Raw genomic sequence first — 18,238 nt, 5'->3', positions numbered from 1 at the left:
ATGGGCCTAGCATGACAGCGAATGCACAAGTTTCTCATTACAAACAGAGCATTGGCAGGGCTGTGCGTGTGCATGTGGCATGTCAAAGGAGGGTTGGTTAAAAAGAGTCGCGCAAGAGAGAAACGGGGGCGAGTGAGTGCGGCGAATGTGCTAATTAAAAACAGATGGTGACATGACCTCAAACAGATGGCGCCCCTGCTCGTAACCGCAAGCCGTGGGCGGATACATTTACTGGGAAAGGTGGGACATGCAGCCACCTTTGCCCAATTGTGTGCTGTCTTCTTAGAAAGACACGCAAAGACAAATTGAAATAATGCAGAAAAAAACCACGCACAAGCATGTGGAAAGTCCAGAGTGATTCCAAGAGGTCGTTTTCCTAGAGCAGCGCATGCGCGCTAGGCTCGACCTAAAAAACAAACGAATTTGAAGAGAAAGCCAGACAAGGATAAACAATGAGCTGACCCAAAGCCCACTGTTAGCATTGATATTGTCCACAATAAGTCAATCAGCCATATACACCTAAATTTGCATGTAAGCAAGAGCTAAAACAGACTACACCTAAATTTGCATGTAAGCAAGAGCTAAAACAGACATTCTGAAGACGGACATGAAAAGGAATGTACAACATTCTAGAAAATCTAAAGACAAGCAAATAAAATACTGCAACTCTCTCTAATTAAACCACATTGTTAGAAAAAATAAACAAAATCATAAAATTACAAATACAAATTTAATATTACACATCTGTCAAAGGACACGGTTTGGCTAAACAATATAACGTTATTTCTTACAAAAGTGCCACACATGGTGCATTGATTATGCCACTCAACCCCTAAATGACTTTAAATAAATAAAAGAACATTTACCCTCATCCACTCCCAGCAGAAGGTCTTGGCACACTGATCTCTTGGGAAACTATGTCATGAAACAGTGGAAAATAAATGACTTGCACAACACCTAATTGAAATGAGCCAACAGATCAGTGGTCCTCCTGGATTTAAGAGCACACAGCTGCTCCACAGCAGCACTCTAAAGGCCGCTAATGTCCGACTAGAGCAAGCCCTTAGCCTTTTGAAAACATGAGTTAGTCCAAGGGTCATTCTTTGTTATCCGCTGCCTCAGCCTGTGAAAATCAAGGCAGAGATATGTCAAAACATAGCTCAACGACGCAGCTACCAAACAGAGGGAAAAATACAAATTCAATAAGAGCTTTGAGTTTAACTGGAAACGTAATAATGCCTCAAACATAGATAGAGTTCATGTTTTAATTGAGGGTTTTACACACATTAAACATCCTTGCCTCTATGTTATTACCAACTCTCTAGTTGCCAATTTAGAACTCTTGTTACATGGTTGAACCTAGGCTATCCTTTATGCTATGAATTCTAGAAACGTATCCTCAGTTTCCCTCAGCAAACGTCAAGGTTGTCTGGATTGCCAACTCAATTCATGTGAAATGAAATGGATTCAGAGGGTTCAGAGGGGTGGGCTGCTAATGGCCTCACAAAGGGGTTACAACAATTCACTCAACTAAATCAGTAGTGGAGCTTATCACAAGATACTCCTTTTCTAAAGTTTGTACTGATCACCAAAAGAGCTCTGCATTTTTAATGTCAGGATAGGGGAGAAGCATCATTTTGTAATTTGCAAGCGGTCATCATAGGCACTCTTAATACAAGTTACAGAAAAAACTTTGGTAAAAGCCATCAATTAAGACACAAAATAGAGGAGGCTTAATCGTTCTACATGTAGTAAAAACATAACTACACTGGCCACAGGAGCACAATGACTGAATAAATCATAACCTGCATTCAAAGAAACTTTTCCAGGCATCAAAAATAAATTATGTGAACCCTATATTATTTCATACATGTCACATTCATCATCATAATACCCTGTCGCGTTACTGACACACTGACACACTGTAAGACCAGCTGCCTGGTTGTCAAGTGTTGAGGATTATCACCCTTCCTATCATAGGAAAGCACAGAAGCCTGATTGTCTGCACACACCTTGAGGTAAAATTGTCTATTCCTCGATATAATCTTTACTGTCATGGGCAAAGTGAACCGCCTCAAAAGAGAACAGAATTAGAAGGCAGGAATAAACTATCAACTGAAGGGGGGACTAGGAGAATATAATTATCAAGTGAACCTGACACACTGTTTAAATGTGATCACAGAACATTACATGTTCACCCATTTTGTCTGCTGATCTTGCTCAAGACTTTCGGGCTTTGAAGAACACTATGGTGAAAATAATTGAGGAACGGCAAATTAGCGAGGCTTTTTTGATGCTACTGAACTTTCATGGGTTTACCAGCTTTTTTTTTTTTTTCCCCAATCAGCTTTACACCCGTTTCAAAATGGCGCACTTACACATTTCTTATATGTTCTGTTGCAATTAAGAGTATATGTAATATTCTCTTACACTGTAAATGCACGAAGGAATCATCTTATTGCAGATGATGTCGGAAAGGCGAAGAATAAATCCAATCTGCTTTCAAAAAGTAACTTTCCCATAGGTTCCACGGATATCAATGCACAAACACTGAGTTAAAGCTAAGATGGCTATCACAGGACTCCCCACAGTACATACCATCAAGATATACTATACACCTAACAGAGCACATTACTCTGAATACACCCAGCACAGCTCATATATGCCATATCGACAGCTTCCTTGCTGCCCCAAGACAACTTATCATGCCACAAATGCATTACCAAAGCTATGCACACACATTACACCAGAACCCTCCATGTCGACATACACTATCACTAACTACAAAGTCCACTGAAAAAAAAGCCTATACACTTCTAAATAAATTAAGGCTTACGTGCTCAATAGAATTAGTCACAAAAATCTATAACAGCTCATGTGTACCACAGAAGGCTAATACGGTTACTGGTTAGAGCGTTAGCCTTTGCAATATCACACAACAAAGGAGCAAACAGCCCACACATTAATGGGTGCCATTAAGGACACATCAAAAGTATGCTCTTCTAGTGGCAAATACGCATCAAAAAGACAAAAGCGGATGTACTCAAAACATTGCACAACACTGAATCACATAGCTGCCATCACATACAAAGCAATACAAAGTTCTGACTATCTTTAACTACCACAAATGAGCAATTATAGAAGCATGAAATGCACACACAAAGGGTGTACCCAGGGCTCCGCTTTTCTGAAACCAATATAGTAAACCACAGTTGAGTCAACCGTATCACCTGTAAGGCGTCATAAAGGACCATGGATGACATTGGACATATAAATCTAAACATTAACCAACATCAGAAAAGTCACACCACAGACCAAGAGACACAAACATATCATCGGGGTTCGATTCAGAATGTGATGGAAACATTGGAATGGTATGATAAGGAATTACAAGGGCATTCTGAGCTAACTGAGCTCTATACATATGTCAATAATGTAGCCTACTAAATAAGAATTATGTATAAAGGTGGTTAACGCTAGTCACAAAAAGATTTGCTGAGGACTCTTCTACCTGGGAGAAAAACTCCATCTTAAAAGGCATAAACCTAAACTTTCAAAGTTTGTTGCGAATTAGAATTTGAATCATAACACATCACTCAGCTCTGTGATATTCCATCTGATACACTGCAACACTAGTGAAATTGCAATTTCAATTATAACGAAAGATTATGGTTAAATACCATTAGCTATTTGTCAACAGTGAATACAATTTCAACTATCGTCCCCATAATTGATGGATTACTAACGTGATGCTACTTTTAAAGTTCAATAACGGCCAACCAAAATGTTTGTGATGTTAGAAAAAGAATGCTCTGAAATTAACAATCGCTGAACCTGAACACAAAAAGGATGTACTTACAGCCATGGTAAGACGCTGGAGAGCCACCGGACTTGCCATATTCATGTTCAGAGTAGCTGGTGGACAGGTTTGGCTGACTGGAGCCTCGACCAAAATTGATCTGGGTGTTGCTACCCACTGCAGTCGCCACCTGTGCCATGCGCTCTTTGGTCTTCAAGGCCTGTGCTCGCTCAGCCTTTAGCCTTTCGTCGTCCTTGAGGAGGGTCACCAGTTGTCTGGACTTCTCCCTCACGTTGATGCCCTGGTCTTTACCATCCCGGTCAATGTACTGGAAGTCTTTCAAGGTCTGGATAGCAAATATGTTCTCTTTGCACTGCTGCGCCACCCGCTCAGAACCAGTTTTGATTAGATAGTCCAGCAGGGTCAGTGCCTTGTACACGTGGCGCCAGTTTTTTCCATGGTCGTTCAACCTCTTCCAGATCATGCTCATAATTTCCGAAAATGCCACCACGTTGTAAGTTAGATCAGCAATTTCAGTCATCAAAGAGCTGGAGGGACCCCAAGGGTCATTGGAAGTAGCCTCTCGGACTTTGATTTCTGCTTCTGAGTAATTATTTACTATGTTTTTCATCTGACGCCTTATTGACGAGGACGCCATTTTCTCCAAACCGATTCCTTTTAGTAAGCCAAATTAAAACATTTTTAAAACAGGCTCACAAAAAAGCTCTTGATCTCTAGCTGGGCATGCTTCTTGTAAAGTTTTCAAAATACAAAGACATTGTATCCGATATTGCTTCTTCTCCAGATGCTCTGTCAAAACCATTTCCTCTTTGGAAGAGGGGGATGCAAGGAGCCGGAAGCCATACCCTGAGGGGGAAAAAGCAGAAGAAATATTTAGTTGTCAATTGCATACATGTAACTAGAAAGATGTCTCTTAAAATAAGTTCATTCACTGAGGACCTCCTCTTTGAGCATAAGCTTATCAGGTGGAAGGGATAGGTTGTCCTTCAATCATGTGTGTGCGTGAGATCTCTTGGATGCAGACTCAACAGCATAGTTACGCTAAGACAGTCAACTTCTTCTCCAAAGATGGCATCAACCTATCATACAAGCAAACACACAAAGTTCCAGTACCGAAGTGGCTTGTCGTTATCTCCCACTACAAAGCACTGGCTTTCATCATTGGTCGAAAAAATATACTCTCGCGGAATTCTTAAGTGTCAGGAACATTACCACCCCCTGATCAGCAGCACAATTGGGCGCACAACCTTCAAATACTCAAGTTTTAGGAGTAGTTTTCCCACCTCTCGTGCAGGTGTACAGTGGACGCAGACCGCTTGAGCACCTACAATTCACAGTGAATGAGCAGCAAAGCTAAGGTGACATTATGGAGGTTCCCCCTTTAATAATCTGACAGAATCAATGCATTGCTACTTGTTGTAGTAGCCCAGTTGATTCATGGCAAATTGTTGCAAACTGTAAATGAAACATGATTTCAGTAGAGCTCTTGCACAGTAATAGTACATATTGTAGCCCATACAGTTTTGTTACAGTTGCCATACTTGCATCAGAGTTACAAAGACCTTTTCGGTCCAAACATCATATTTGTCCATAAACTGGATTTGCATCGTGGTCTCGTTTTCAGTAGTTAGATCATGCATAGTCAGGGGTCTCCTAGTTTTCCAGTATTAACGGCTACTTCTGTTCAATGCATATCACCCCGAGCTACTACTAATATTAGTGTTGTTCACATATGAAAATATTATATTGGTGGTCACCTTATGCAAGATTACCAGCAGTGATCACCTCGGTGCAGGATTACCAGCAGTAATGTAAAGAAGGCTCTTTCAGTTTTGATTGCCTCGGGTAATACACAACAGACACAGCTGCAATGCACCTAGCACCACAGTGATAATACCATGGTAATAATATTAGTCGTAACTCTAATAGTGAAACCTATTTAATGTCAAAATAAATAATATGATGCGATCTCACTCCTGTACTTCCGGTCCAATTGCCCAATTTGCCTCTTCACCCTCCCATTTGCGCACAATACGGCTTTTCCATTGTAGCCCTGGAAACCATAGTTGGCCTGCACCACCTATAAGGGGCTCACAAAAGGCTGTCAAGAAGGCACTCTGGCAAAACCGGGGTCCGGCCCGAGCTAAATGCAGGACACATGCCGTTCTATTTATTTATGCATTTAGGGAGAGTTTTATAGCATGCAAACATGATCCGTGAGTATCACAACGCTGCACAGAGTAGGATTACACACACAATACAAGGTAACAGAATATTTACGGGTAATTTACAGTTTTAAGCATGGTGGTTCCAACTTATGCTGGTAGGCTACAGTTGGGGACAGAAAATCAGTTTCTACTCAACCCCCACTTCTGCTGTGAGGGTGCACAACGCCTCTTTTTAGGGCAATAAACCGAGCATCTATGATCATGTTATCAGCACTGATCTAATCAGTCTTTAAACCCAAACGCATTCATGTGTATGTAACTATATGCCAACACCACAAATGCAGTTTTAGATATTGCCCCATTAAGCAATACATTTTGAAAATCACTGCTTTGGAGGGAACTTGATCTCCGCAAATAATATTTTGTGGAATTTATGCCCTACTGAAAAAAATGCGTTTCGTTTGAAATTGTTATATGATAACTTCAAAGCAGTCTCTGGCACGTACACTCTAGTAACATCAACACATACTGGAGAAAATGTTACAACACCTGGAGCTCAGTCTACCAGTGATGCACTGTGTTTCTTGGGATATCATTGCCAACTCAGATTTGTTAAATGAGCACAAACCAGATTCCAGGCTCCAGCTGAGTGAAAACTGTCAATGTCTGACCAGAATAGATTGGGACGTTCTTCCAACCCATTATCATCTGTCCTATACAATACTCTGTGCGTGAATAGGTTAAAAATCATTACGAGCAAATCCACAAAACAGAAAATCAACTCATAAACCTACAGAAACGAAGGTCGCTCCATGCCTCGTTTGGAGGAGGATACTATGTTCCTGCTTGTAGCAAAGAGCGTGAGGTAACCAAGATCTTAGTAAAAGGTCTAAAGTAAGTACTAAGCAACGTTTCGTTCTTCTATTGAACAACGTTCTCGTGGTTTAGATGGCATGCAAAGCAAAAATATGGCAGTGCAGCAGCATCTACATGGAAGTCCTAAAGTGGGAAGAGCTTGGGGTATTTCGAGTTAATGAAAACAGTTGGGTGTGTCTGGAGAGCTCAAAGTCCATCTGGAAGCACTTTCTATAAAAAATAAAAGGAAGCTGCTGAGCTACAAGCTACTGGGGGTCTTGATCCTTGTGCGGCACATACCTCCACACAGATGGGCGCTTGAATATATTAGGAGGCACTTGAAGATTTTCTTTTTTTATCTAGATAGATGAGGCCCAGAGGAAGGAGCTAAAAGAGGCAGAACCGTGTATCTAAACTTTTCCTTTCCGCTGCAAGCAGTAATTAATTTTAATCTGGAATGCTATGGAATATGCAACTTGTTAGCCCACACAACACACATTCACAACAGATATGCAAATTCTAAGATCAAAATGTATGAGAGGCATTTCCAGCACATACGCAAGTTTCAAGATTGCACATGAAATATTATTTTCAGAAATAAAGCAAGCTCAATTGAGATTTCCACCAAAAACGAGGACTAAAACTTCAAATTACCTTTAGTATGATTCAACAAAATCATAAAAAGAAAGGTTATCACCACCCACGATTTCTTAATATGTTGGTCATCCAAGTAAAGCAAGACATGACTTCTTATAATTCTGCTGCACAAACTAAAAATGTAGAATCTGTCTCTAAAAGCCAAATAATTGTTTAATCTCAGAGCTACAGATTCCACTGGTAACATAGCTGTTTCACTTCTTGCTTTAAAAATCTATTGCACGATTCTTTATTTCTTGGGCTTATTCAGTATTTTGAACAAGGTAAAAAATAAATTTGAGCTGCAAAGTAATTTTGTTTAATTTTTAAACTGAGGTGCAAAATATTGTTATCAGTGAACAGTTTCCCATAATTGGGAAGGAACAGGAGTTGGATGAAGTCATGTTACACGCCAATAGTACATTTTACACAATAACCATGCATACATTAATTCTGGGAAATAGAGAGCTTTGCTAGTTTTACATTTACCACCCGCATTGTAAGAACATTCACCCTACACAGTTCTTCACAATACTTTTTTTTTTTTTTTTTTTTTTAACATTCAGAACCCTAGAAAAAAAGAGCAATTAATGACTATATGAAAGACTTCACTTAACAATTTTGTAAGGCTCAGTGATTTGGGATTCAAGTTGAGTACACATTTGTATAAAAGAAAAGTTTAGTTTCGCCCTGACAGTGGCAATGAAGCTGTTTGAAGTCTTCTACATTTAGTCCAGGGTCACAGTTTTGAATATTGGACTTCATATGTGAAGATTGGATTATTTAAATGTATAATTAATTAGGAGATACGGATCTCAGAATGGAAGCTTTGCAGCCCTAAACCTATCTGGATTAATTACTTAGCTGCTTTAAAAAAAAGTATTGTACAAAGTTAAATAAACCTCTCCAAAATTAGATTTAAAGATTAACAAAGTACAACAGATATAGAAAAGTGAGACAAGTAGACAATATGAAAAAAAAAAACTTGGCAAACAATTCAAAGTAACGATGTGCTTCAAACAGAGAATATTACAGTCCCATTGCTGTTTCTTAAAATGAGGAAGGCAGGTAAAGATGGAGGACTGAAAAACCTCAAACTTCAGAGCACTCGCATCATGAGGCCACCTACAGCACAGGGCCTCCTTGACAGATGAAATCACCATCACAACATCCCTTGTAGTCCAAGGCAGCCGAAACCCAAAGGCAGCGCCCACAAATCTGAGAATTCCTCACTATGGGATCAGATTATAACACTGCATCCAACGCGTGGGGTACGGGAGCTCAAGATGTATAACAAGTAAAATGATGAAAAGCCATACACAGTCCTACAGACAATATGGGACAAATATACATGAAGTGTGGGAGAGAAACCGCCTGCCAGCCCTCATATGACTAGCTTGCTAGCAATGCTTAGGGGCAGTAACACTTAAATCACAATCAAATTGCTTTTTTGCGACCAACTGTGGGTAAAACTCAAGGCTATTAAGTATTATCAAGCTCTTGCAAAAGTTGAAAATTATTTTACCGAAAGGTACTCTACAAGAAAAACATGATCTTTACAGACATGGCAGTTTGGTGATCTAAGAGAGAACTAAAATAGCAGGAGACCAATAAAAGAAATTAAACAACTGAATCATTTGTAGTAAAGGCACCAAAAACTCTACAGTTTGGTTTAGTTATTGGCTCTATAATGTACTTCTCAATGTTCTCTCTTCTGCTGCAACTCAGAAGACCCATCTATTTTCACTCCTAAACTGCTAGAAGAGAATGCAGAAAATCAAGTGTTAGCATGGGCTACTAAAGTATGAAGCACCACGTTTCAGAATTATGGAATAACACCTAATTTTTGGAAAGGCACTCCTTCCTCAAATCCTTAAAAGCAATGACCCTGCACCGACTTCATCTTCTTAAACTGTCTCATTAATGAAAGACCAAGGGAATACCTTGGGTTCCATAACCCTCATGCAGCATAAAAGATGAGCATAAAAGATGGAGGCTAAATAAAAGACATTAAAGACATTTCTACATTTCAAATATACACTGAATTTCATTCATACAATGTGAAAGTGTAGCTGCTTATGAATCCTTTTTCCAAACTAGTAGGTAAAGTTGTGAGAAAAAACGAAAAGAAAGCAATCAATATCAGAATATAACTAATGTTATTTCAAATTATTTCCATAAATGTGTGATCGCAAAACACAGGCGAAAACTCAGCTTAAGCACCATTAATTAGGAGGGCCTGTGAAGCCTAACCTACTTCTCCAATCTCACTTGGAGGAGTATAATTGTCTTGGTTAGTCACAGCTTAAAATGTGCAGGGTCCTCCTGCCAGTGATAAGCACTTGAAAGAAGAAAGAGTGGCTTCAAGATGGGGTCCCTAGCAGGCTCTCTTATAGTCACACCGACTGGGTGAACAAAATGCGCTTCCTCACTGACCTCTTCTGTGCGCATAACTACTAATACTACTCCTAACCTGTAGTACAAATTTAGAGTTAACTGGTGGGAGAAAAGTTGTGGGTCCAGGGTGGGGATTTATCTTGTGTAAATACTTCACAGGCTTTCCATCCATTCTTTCTTACATCACCAGTTGCCGATACTGCCTGTACTGAAGAAATCCAACCTGGCCCCAGCAGACATAGCTAACTACTGCCAAATCGGTCACTTACATTTGTGGGAAGGAAAAGGCCACAAACATTCAATTACACCAGAAACCCAAGACCTACAAATTCTTACAGGTCTACTTAGCTGGATTCAGGCCACAGTGCAGCTTAGAGAGCACCACCATCAAGTGATCAGCAATGCACATCATATCAGAAACAATGGCAACTCATCTCCTTGTCCACCTCGACCTCAGAGGCCGGCTTTCGACCATCAAACCCTACTCAGCATCGCCTCCAACAGAACAGGCTTTAAAGGATGCCTACTTCCATTATTTACGTCATACCCAATAAACACCAGACAGGTACCTCATGATCAGACTACATCCCTGCCACCTGTGGCTTCCCACAAGTCTCAAAGCATGCTTGTGATTTTCAACTTCTACCTGAACCCTCTAGAAGGCATGATGTTCAAGTCACATTCATATGTAAATGACAGCTGTACCTGGAAATCTCTCTTCTACACAATATTGTCAATCTAAACAACTGCCTTGTCACCACCGAAGATCGTATGTCAAGGTTTACCTGAAACAAATTCAACCTCATTCAAAGATTATGAAAGTTACACATTTGGGCTCTCATCAATGATTCTAAATGGCTTAGCACCTCAATTCTTCATCAGTGATAAGTTTCTTTGTTTTCTCTGCCTCAGCTTTAAGACTCGCATCACTCACAAGATGAACAAGCATTTGCAATGCAATAGGTCTCGCATTTGCAAGAGTTTAAGCTATTAGCATTGTAAATGGAAATGCCTTTTATTTATGTTTTAAAAATCAACCCATAAATAAAAGGCATTGTTATTTACAATGCCAATAGCTCAAACTCTCCTAAATGTGAGACCTATTGCATTGCAAATGCTTGTTTTAAGTTTGCTTCGGTTTTTTAACCTTTAATTTTTCTTTGCGAGGACCTGGCGGCCACCAGACCTTGAAAATGGGCCCTCACCACCGCAACACCAATGCGTGCACATCCGACAATGTTTCGGATACTATGTGGCACGTTTGATCAGACAGTTCACCTCCCTCTGACTGCGTCATGTTGAGATGTCTGGACACTCGTCTGGAGTCAGCATGCCAACCGGAACGCTCACTCTTTTTAACATTATGGCTCTCAAACAACGCGTTATTGGGTCTGCTTTATGTTTAAAGAGAAAATGGTCGGCCTCTTTCTTACGCTCCAAGCATGGAAATAGTAGCCATGCAGTGGCTGTAGTAATCCCAGTTATTATTTGTGACGTCCCTCTGCTTACAAGCATGTAAGCGCGTCCATGAGGAGCTTCCATTGATGCGAAGTCCAGGCCACCATTCCTCAGTCACGCCCACTGCTGGTGGTTTCCTCAGTTGTAGGAGTGTCCAGGCTGGCTGATGTTTCTAATCCTCATGGCGGAGATACACTGGTCCTAAACGCACAGTATTTATTGTAGGAGTGGATCCCATGTATCGCACAGGGGTCAGGGCCCCAGGGATCCAAGGCACTGTGGTAATTAATAAGATTCTGTCCCACGGAGTACACAATTACCCCTGACAAAAACAGAAACCCAGGGACCCTACTCAACTGAGGTGTACATAAATGTAGCACAACTATATCTTCTGCACCTATTAAAATGGTCTGATTCCAGAGTCCGTCTTATTTTCTGTTTAACTGGTTTAGGCTCAAAATAAAATTTGAGGGGCAGAATTGTTAAATTTGTTGATCAGTTTTTGACGTTCCTGAAGAGAGGCTTCAAAACACGTCATAAACGCGGGCGTTAAACGTCTGCAGGAAGGACGGCGATAAACCATCTGTGCAGGTTTAGCGAGTCTATGCAACATGGCATTCCTAACACGCAGTCCAAGCATTTTTATGTGACTACAGAAAGCAGACGCTGTATTTCTTTGTGCTAGGGAGCACTCGGCAGAATACCACCGGGAAGCTGGCCAATCCCATGGAAAGTGTATTTGCAAAAGGCATTGCTCAAGACTTGACTGCAAAAAATATTCATAAGCAAACCAAACATGTTTGAAATATTAAAGAAGATTTCACAACTAGCATACCGAGCTGTAGAAAGACATTCACACATTTATTAATATGTTTTTGGAATAAATGTTTTATGTAAATGCGTTTAATCATTTACAATATGCAATTCGAGTATCAAAAAAGATAATATCAACTTTTGGGCAGGGGTGGCACCAAAGAAGTGGCCATGGAAAGGAGGGGCCGGTCTGTGCCTCTCCCCCTCACTGCCAGTGTGGTGAGGATCCATGTAGGGTGTCGCGCGCCTAGGTAGAAGCTACTTGTGGGCCTCTGGCGGGCTGCAGGAGGTCACAGGTGGCAACAGACAGCAGCCAACATCAGTCCTTCCGTGGGGGGGGCGGGTGGAGCTTGGTCAGCATACTTGGAGGGGGGGGGGGGGGTGAGTTTCAGATTTCCAACAAACACGCTGGGACATCTTGTTATTTAAAGCAGGACACGAGTGGGCTTTAGGGGTAATAGGAAGAAACAGGAGTGCGGATTGTTAGGGGCACTTAAAACGCATTTTTTTTTTCAAACGAATCAACTTTTTTAAGGCCTTCAAAACATAGAAGTGTGTTTTTTTCAGTGTGGGCATGCGAGAATCCCAGGTGAAATGCGACAGACACTTCACATTACCCGACAGACAGCACCTGCACTCAACTATTTACTACAGAGTATATTTTTAGGGGCGTGTAACTCAATAACTCATTTGTTGTCTTTTGATGAAGCAAATTGTAAGCAATGTGGTACAATTTAAATGAAGTCTTTAGGATATAAAAATAATTTTAATGAATTGATCAGTCTGTGACATCATAGTTTGTGATAAATCTGTGACATAATATCGATAGCATCAAATGTTCTGCTATTCATTACTTGTAATTTTGGAGCTGAAACACATACCAAGGAAAACTAGCCCTGTGGTGGGGGAGGGACAGTTGTGAGAGGCGCCATGAGGAAACAATCTCTCAGCATGCTGTGGCGGGGGAGCGCATTCCTGGCGGGGGAGCGGACCCTTTGAAGTAGGATGCCGAGGCTGTGGCTACACGTGCACGCGCCAGTGGGCTGAAGCGCTTCCCCAAACGGATTGCATGGCGGCACGATGCACGTGATTGTGCGCGTGCTCGCCATGCAATCCACTTTTGGGAGCACTTTGAAATTCCCCTCTTACTAGAGTCTTGCATAGCGATTGCGTAAACGCAATAGCTAGGCGAGACCTAAAAACATATGGCAGCCAGTACTCCTGCTTCAGAAAGTAGAGTTCTTTCTTCGGAAAAGAGACTTCAGAACTGCCACACAAGTTCTGGCCCCTCTGCACCATGATGTAGACAACACTTTTCACAGGGGATAGCTAAAATTCTGCCAGCAAAATATCCTAAAAGCAGCAATCCCTCAGATGAGTTTAAAAGGATCTTGTTCACTCCCCAGGAAATTAATTCCCCCCCCGATTTTCAGCAGGTATCACCTCCAAAACCCCTGTTCACTAAGACACCCAATTACCTGAATCTAAGATTAGAAACACCATTGCTGCATGCAGTCTTTTTGAAGCAGCAATACTGAAGAATCGGAGACAAAATGCTTCAGGAAAAACAGACAGCAAGCTGCCTTTGCTACTCAGTGACAAACTCGAAAAAAAAGAAAAAAAAGAAAATGCAGTCTAGATAAGACAAGTGCTTTCCTTCTTCAATTTCCACAACCACAATCAGGACTGCTCTTCCCACAGCATCTCGCTACACCCTAACAGCTCCTCGGGTATCACTCCTCTGCAAACTCTTGTGAATATCCTTATCTTGAGTAACCCTACTTATTATGTATGGATTCCACTCTTGTGAGTTCTCCCAGTTTTCGCACACCGCTCTCTTGCTTTGCTTACTTAGGACAGGGCCCTCGAATTCCAGTAGTGATTCAGTGGGGTCCAATACTAGAAGCACCCAACGGAAGGAGAATGGCCTTTGACAGTCTCCTTTCTTTCTCTTCTAGTGCTCTGCACTATTTTTGTCACAAGAAGTACAGGCTAAATATGCTGAAGATATATTACAAGTTGCTCTGATACTACTTTGAATTTCTATTTGGTGTAATAACGCTTTACTAAACAAATAGGTTATTGTTGACTATGAATTGTGACAATTGTTTAAAAAATTCCATTGCCTGTTTGTCAAAACCGTACTTTGTGCGCTAGGCAGGCCCTAGTTGATCTTATACCCACCTCCATTTGTAAGGCAGACAAATCTTGGGGCAAAAATTATTTTATGGAGAGACGGCGAGTGTTATGATAGGCATATTAACTTTTAGCACTGATTCGGTCTGTTCCTGCCATTGTGATGAGTTTTCTGAACATGTTTTGACATTTTCTTTTTTTTTGTAAATTGTATATTGTTTTGACTGAAAGATTTGTAATCACGCTTTTAAGAAAACATAACATTTGCCAATGCAACTGCATTATGCTTTCTTCAAATGTTATCTGACTTTGAAGTCTTTTTTTATGTTTTGAGATTTTTTTTTTAAATCTGCACTGCGCCAATGGAAAACTGCAATGTTCTAATATTGTATGTGTGTATATATATATATATATATATATATATATATATATATATATATATATATATATATATGTCGTTCCACAGCGCACCATCGCACTCCATGCACTCCTTCCAAAAAGGCACAAATCCGCGGTTCAAGTTTCAAAGTGATTTATTCAGCATCAACAGCCAAATTACCCAACGCGTTTCGGCGTGAACCGCCTTGGTCACGGGTAAATTCCGCCATACCGACTCTCGGTTTTTAAACATTTCAGTCGTGAATGTGACGAAACAAATAAACAAAACAAAAGAAGGACATTTGCTGATCCAATACATACATCGTAATGTTATTGTCAGTGCGTCGGCCATATTGGAGTGATAGATGTAGTCTTATTTCATATATATACATTTTCAAAATTTCATATATTGTATACGATTTTCCAGTGTGGCGGTTCGTTCATAACAAAAATATCAACAGACAATGAATTCATGCTTATTGAGTATCCGAGTATATGTAAACTTCGTATAGCGTGGTATCAACAGGAATTACCAGACTAGTGATAATAACAAGAGCATACATACAAAGTATTTCGTTAGCGCTGAGTTGCAAAGTTTACCCTTTAAAAAGGGCCCGTGAACATTTTATTCATCCACGGTGTTATATTGTCAAGTACAACTTTATTGATATGAACGAGCCGCTCATCGCTAACCAAAGCGGCACGACTTCTCAGGTTTAAATGACCATCAATATTCTTAGAATTCTAGTATGTATGCAGATAACTTTCTATTATCAATTCAGCCCCAGTGGGCCTTGGTGAAGAAAATTCAAATTTAACATTTTTCAAATTTACATTTTCAAACTATGATGCCTGCTATGACATGAACCCTAGTGGGTAATTATGTCTTTTGCAAAGTACATAATCCACATATGACCTTCTAATTTTTTATATATATTAATATTTCTTTTACATAATGATATATGTGTCATATTGCATGTAATGGCACTTGCAAAAAAAATATAAGCAAAGGCACATAATCATCTTCATGTGATAGGTAAAATAAACTTCATCAGAAATTACTAGATCTGGTATTAGTCAATATCTTCAACTCAGATACCCTTCATTTGTGAACACCATCTGAAAAAATGAACAGAACATAATTCAATGACACTAAATATTGTCCTTCTCATTTAAAAAAATAGACATACTTTATATGACTATTAACTGTTAAAAACATGAATTACAGCAGGAGACCTTAGAGCTAATTAAAATTTGCCTAGAATGTTCTCAAAATCAAATATATAACAGACCATGATTATCCTGATAAGAAAATCCAACAAGTTAATCTCCAAGAAACCAGGACATCTCTTCCTCGGAGTTCAGACCATCTGGAATCTTAGTATTAAGTTCTAGAATATAGTGAGATTCTAATCGCCTCAGCTTGCGAATTCTGTCCCCTCCCCTCATTGTTACAGGTATACGGTCTATCACAAAAAATTTCAATAGATTTCGGTTGCTGTTGTGAAATTCCTCGTAGTGCCGTGCTATTGGGGAAAGTTTATCCTTATTCTGAATCGCCCTCATGTGCTCAAGGATGCGTTTTTTTGCAGCAAACATAGTGCTGCCTACGTATCTCTTGGCACATGGGCAGGTTAAAACATAAACACAATGGTCAGATACACACGTAAGATGTTTTTCAATGTATCTATCTTGGTTTAAGATAGGATAGTAGACTTTTTTCACATTAGAGCTGTATTTACAGGCTTTGCATGACATGCAAGTAAAGAAGCCCTGAACTCCTTTGGATCCTGGTTTCGTTTGGCTAATCTCATTGCTACATATTTTGTCACGTAAAGAATCTGACTTCCTATATGTCACATTGGGCTTGTCCTTCACGACTCCCTCAAGTGTAGGTTCAGTTTTGAGGATGCCCCAATGTTTTTTAAGACACTTTCTTACGTGGTAAGAACCCAAATTATAGGTAGTTATGTATCTAATGACTTCATTTTCATTTTTACCCTCATCTAGGTTACTTTTGGGTGCCAATAAGTCCTCTTGTAAGAGATTAGCGACTTTCTGGCGGGCTTGTGTTATTATGTTGGGTTTGTAGCCCCTGTCCAGGAATCTTTCATTCATGATTATGCATTCCTGTTCAAAATCATAATTGGTACTGCAGTTCCTTCGAGCCCGAAGAAACTCACCGTACGGAATGCTATTTATGAGGGCTTTGGGATGTCCACTATCAGCATGCAGTAATGTGTTTCCTGATGTCTTTTTTCGATACAATTTAGTTGTTAATTTATCGTCCACAACCTGCACATTTAAATCCAAAAATTCAATACAGGATTCGCTGATAGTACCTTCAAATTTTAGGTTGATCTCATTGTTATTGAGACCATTGATGAAGTCCCTGGCAAGTACTTCACTGCCCTCCCAGATGATGAATAAGTCATCAATATATCGTAACCATGTAATTACATGGTCACGATATAAACTGTTCACCTTGGGCACTTGCTGCTCCCAGTACCCCATAAAGAGATTGGCGTAACTGGGAGCAAAACAAGTACCCATAGCAGTACCTTGTGTCTGTCTGTAAAATACATCATTGAAAATAAAAAAATTATTTTCTAGGCAAAATTTCATCATCTGTAATATCATGTCTGTGTGTTGTAGGAAGGAAACAGAGCGTGACATCAAGAAATGTTTACAAGCCTGTATACCATCAGCATGTTTAATACTGGTATACAGGCTGCAAACATCCAATGTGATCAGCAGATGGCCCTTCTGCCAATTCACATTCCTGATTTTATTGAGGAAATCTCTACTATCTTTCAGATAGGAGGGGAGACTTTCCACGTATATACGTAAAAAGTAATCGATGTATTTGGAGGTCTTCTCTAACAGGGAGCCTATAGAGGACACGATAGGTCTCCCAGGAGGACTCACCATGTCCTTATGTAGTTTTGGCAACAGATATAATAATGCCACTTTGGGTGTGCGGTTAAGCAAGAAGGAATATTCATTCCATTCTAGGATTCCTTGCGAGTGCCATGTCTTAAGCATATTGTGATATGTGGTGTTGGACTGTTCAATAATGCTTCTCTCTACAATTTCATAACACTCCTTAACTGCTAACTGGCGCATTCCTTCCTGTAGGTAGTCTTCTGTATTGAGTATGACTACATTGCCCCCTTTATCCGATGGGCGGATCACTATCCCCTTGTCTTCATGTAGAGTTTTTATAGCTACCCTTTGTTGTTTATTTAGGTTGTCATTGTGCCATTTATCTTTTCTTTTGGCCAAAGATTTTAGGTCGGCAATCACCAGTGTTTCAAAAATATCTATACCACTTGAAGGCATAGTAGGATTGAAACACGATTTTGGTGCAAAACTGTTGGGATAGTTTAAATCAGTTTTGTAACCCAAAGACTGAGCTGTAATGGGGCTACAGTCAGCGTTTTCCTCACATTGTAATTCTTTTAAGGCAATCAGAGTGTTAACCTCATTGATAGAGTCCTGTACAGGACCAATTTTACTAGAATAGTTCTGAGGTTGGGTGCTCTTCACTTTCAATTTGTTCCATTTGTGTAGACGC

At 40.1% G+C, this 18,238-nt stretch overlaps 1 protein-coding gene across 3 annotated transcripts in view; it reads right to left on the bottom strand.

Annotated features, from left to right (window-relative positions):
- Positions 1-18,238, bottom strand: part of EPN2 (epsin 2) — a 305,236-nt gene that overhangs the window by 201,808 nt on the left and 85,190 nt on the right. For all 3 annotated transcript variants that reach the window (XM_085628997.1, XM_085628999.1, XM_085628998.1), the window contains exon 2: positions 3,860-4,666. In XM_085628997.1, the coding sequence (XP_085485123.1) occupies positions 3,860-4,457 (598 nt within the window). In that variant the 5' untranslated portion in view covers positions 4,458-4,666. The remainder of the gene's footprint in view (positions 1-3,859; positions 4,667-18,238) is intronic.

This window comes from Triturus cristatus, chromosome 10, assembly GCF_964204655.1.
Source record: "Triturus cristatus chromosome 10, aTriCri1.1, whole genome shotgun sequence".
NCBI classification, from domain to species: Eukaryota; Metazoa; Chordata; class Amphibia; order Caudata; family Salamandridae; genus Triturus; species Triturus cristatus.
The sequence above is the reverse complement of the archived record's forward strand: the minus strand, read 5'-3'. Positions and strand labels throughout refer to the sequence as shown.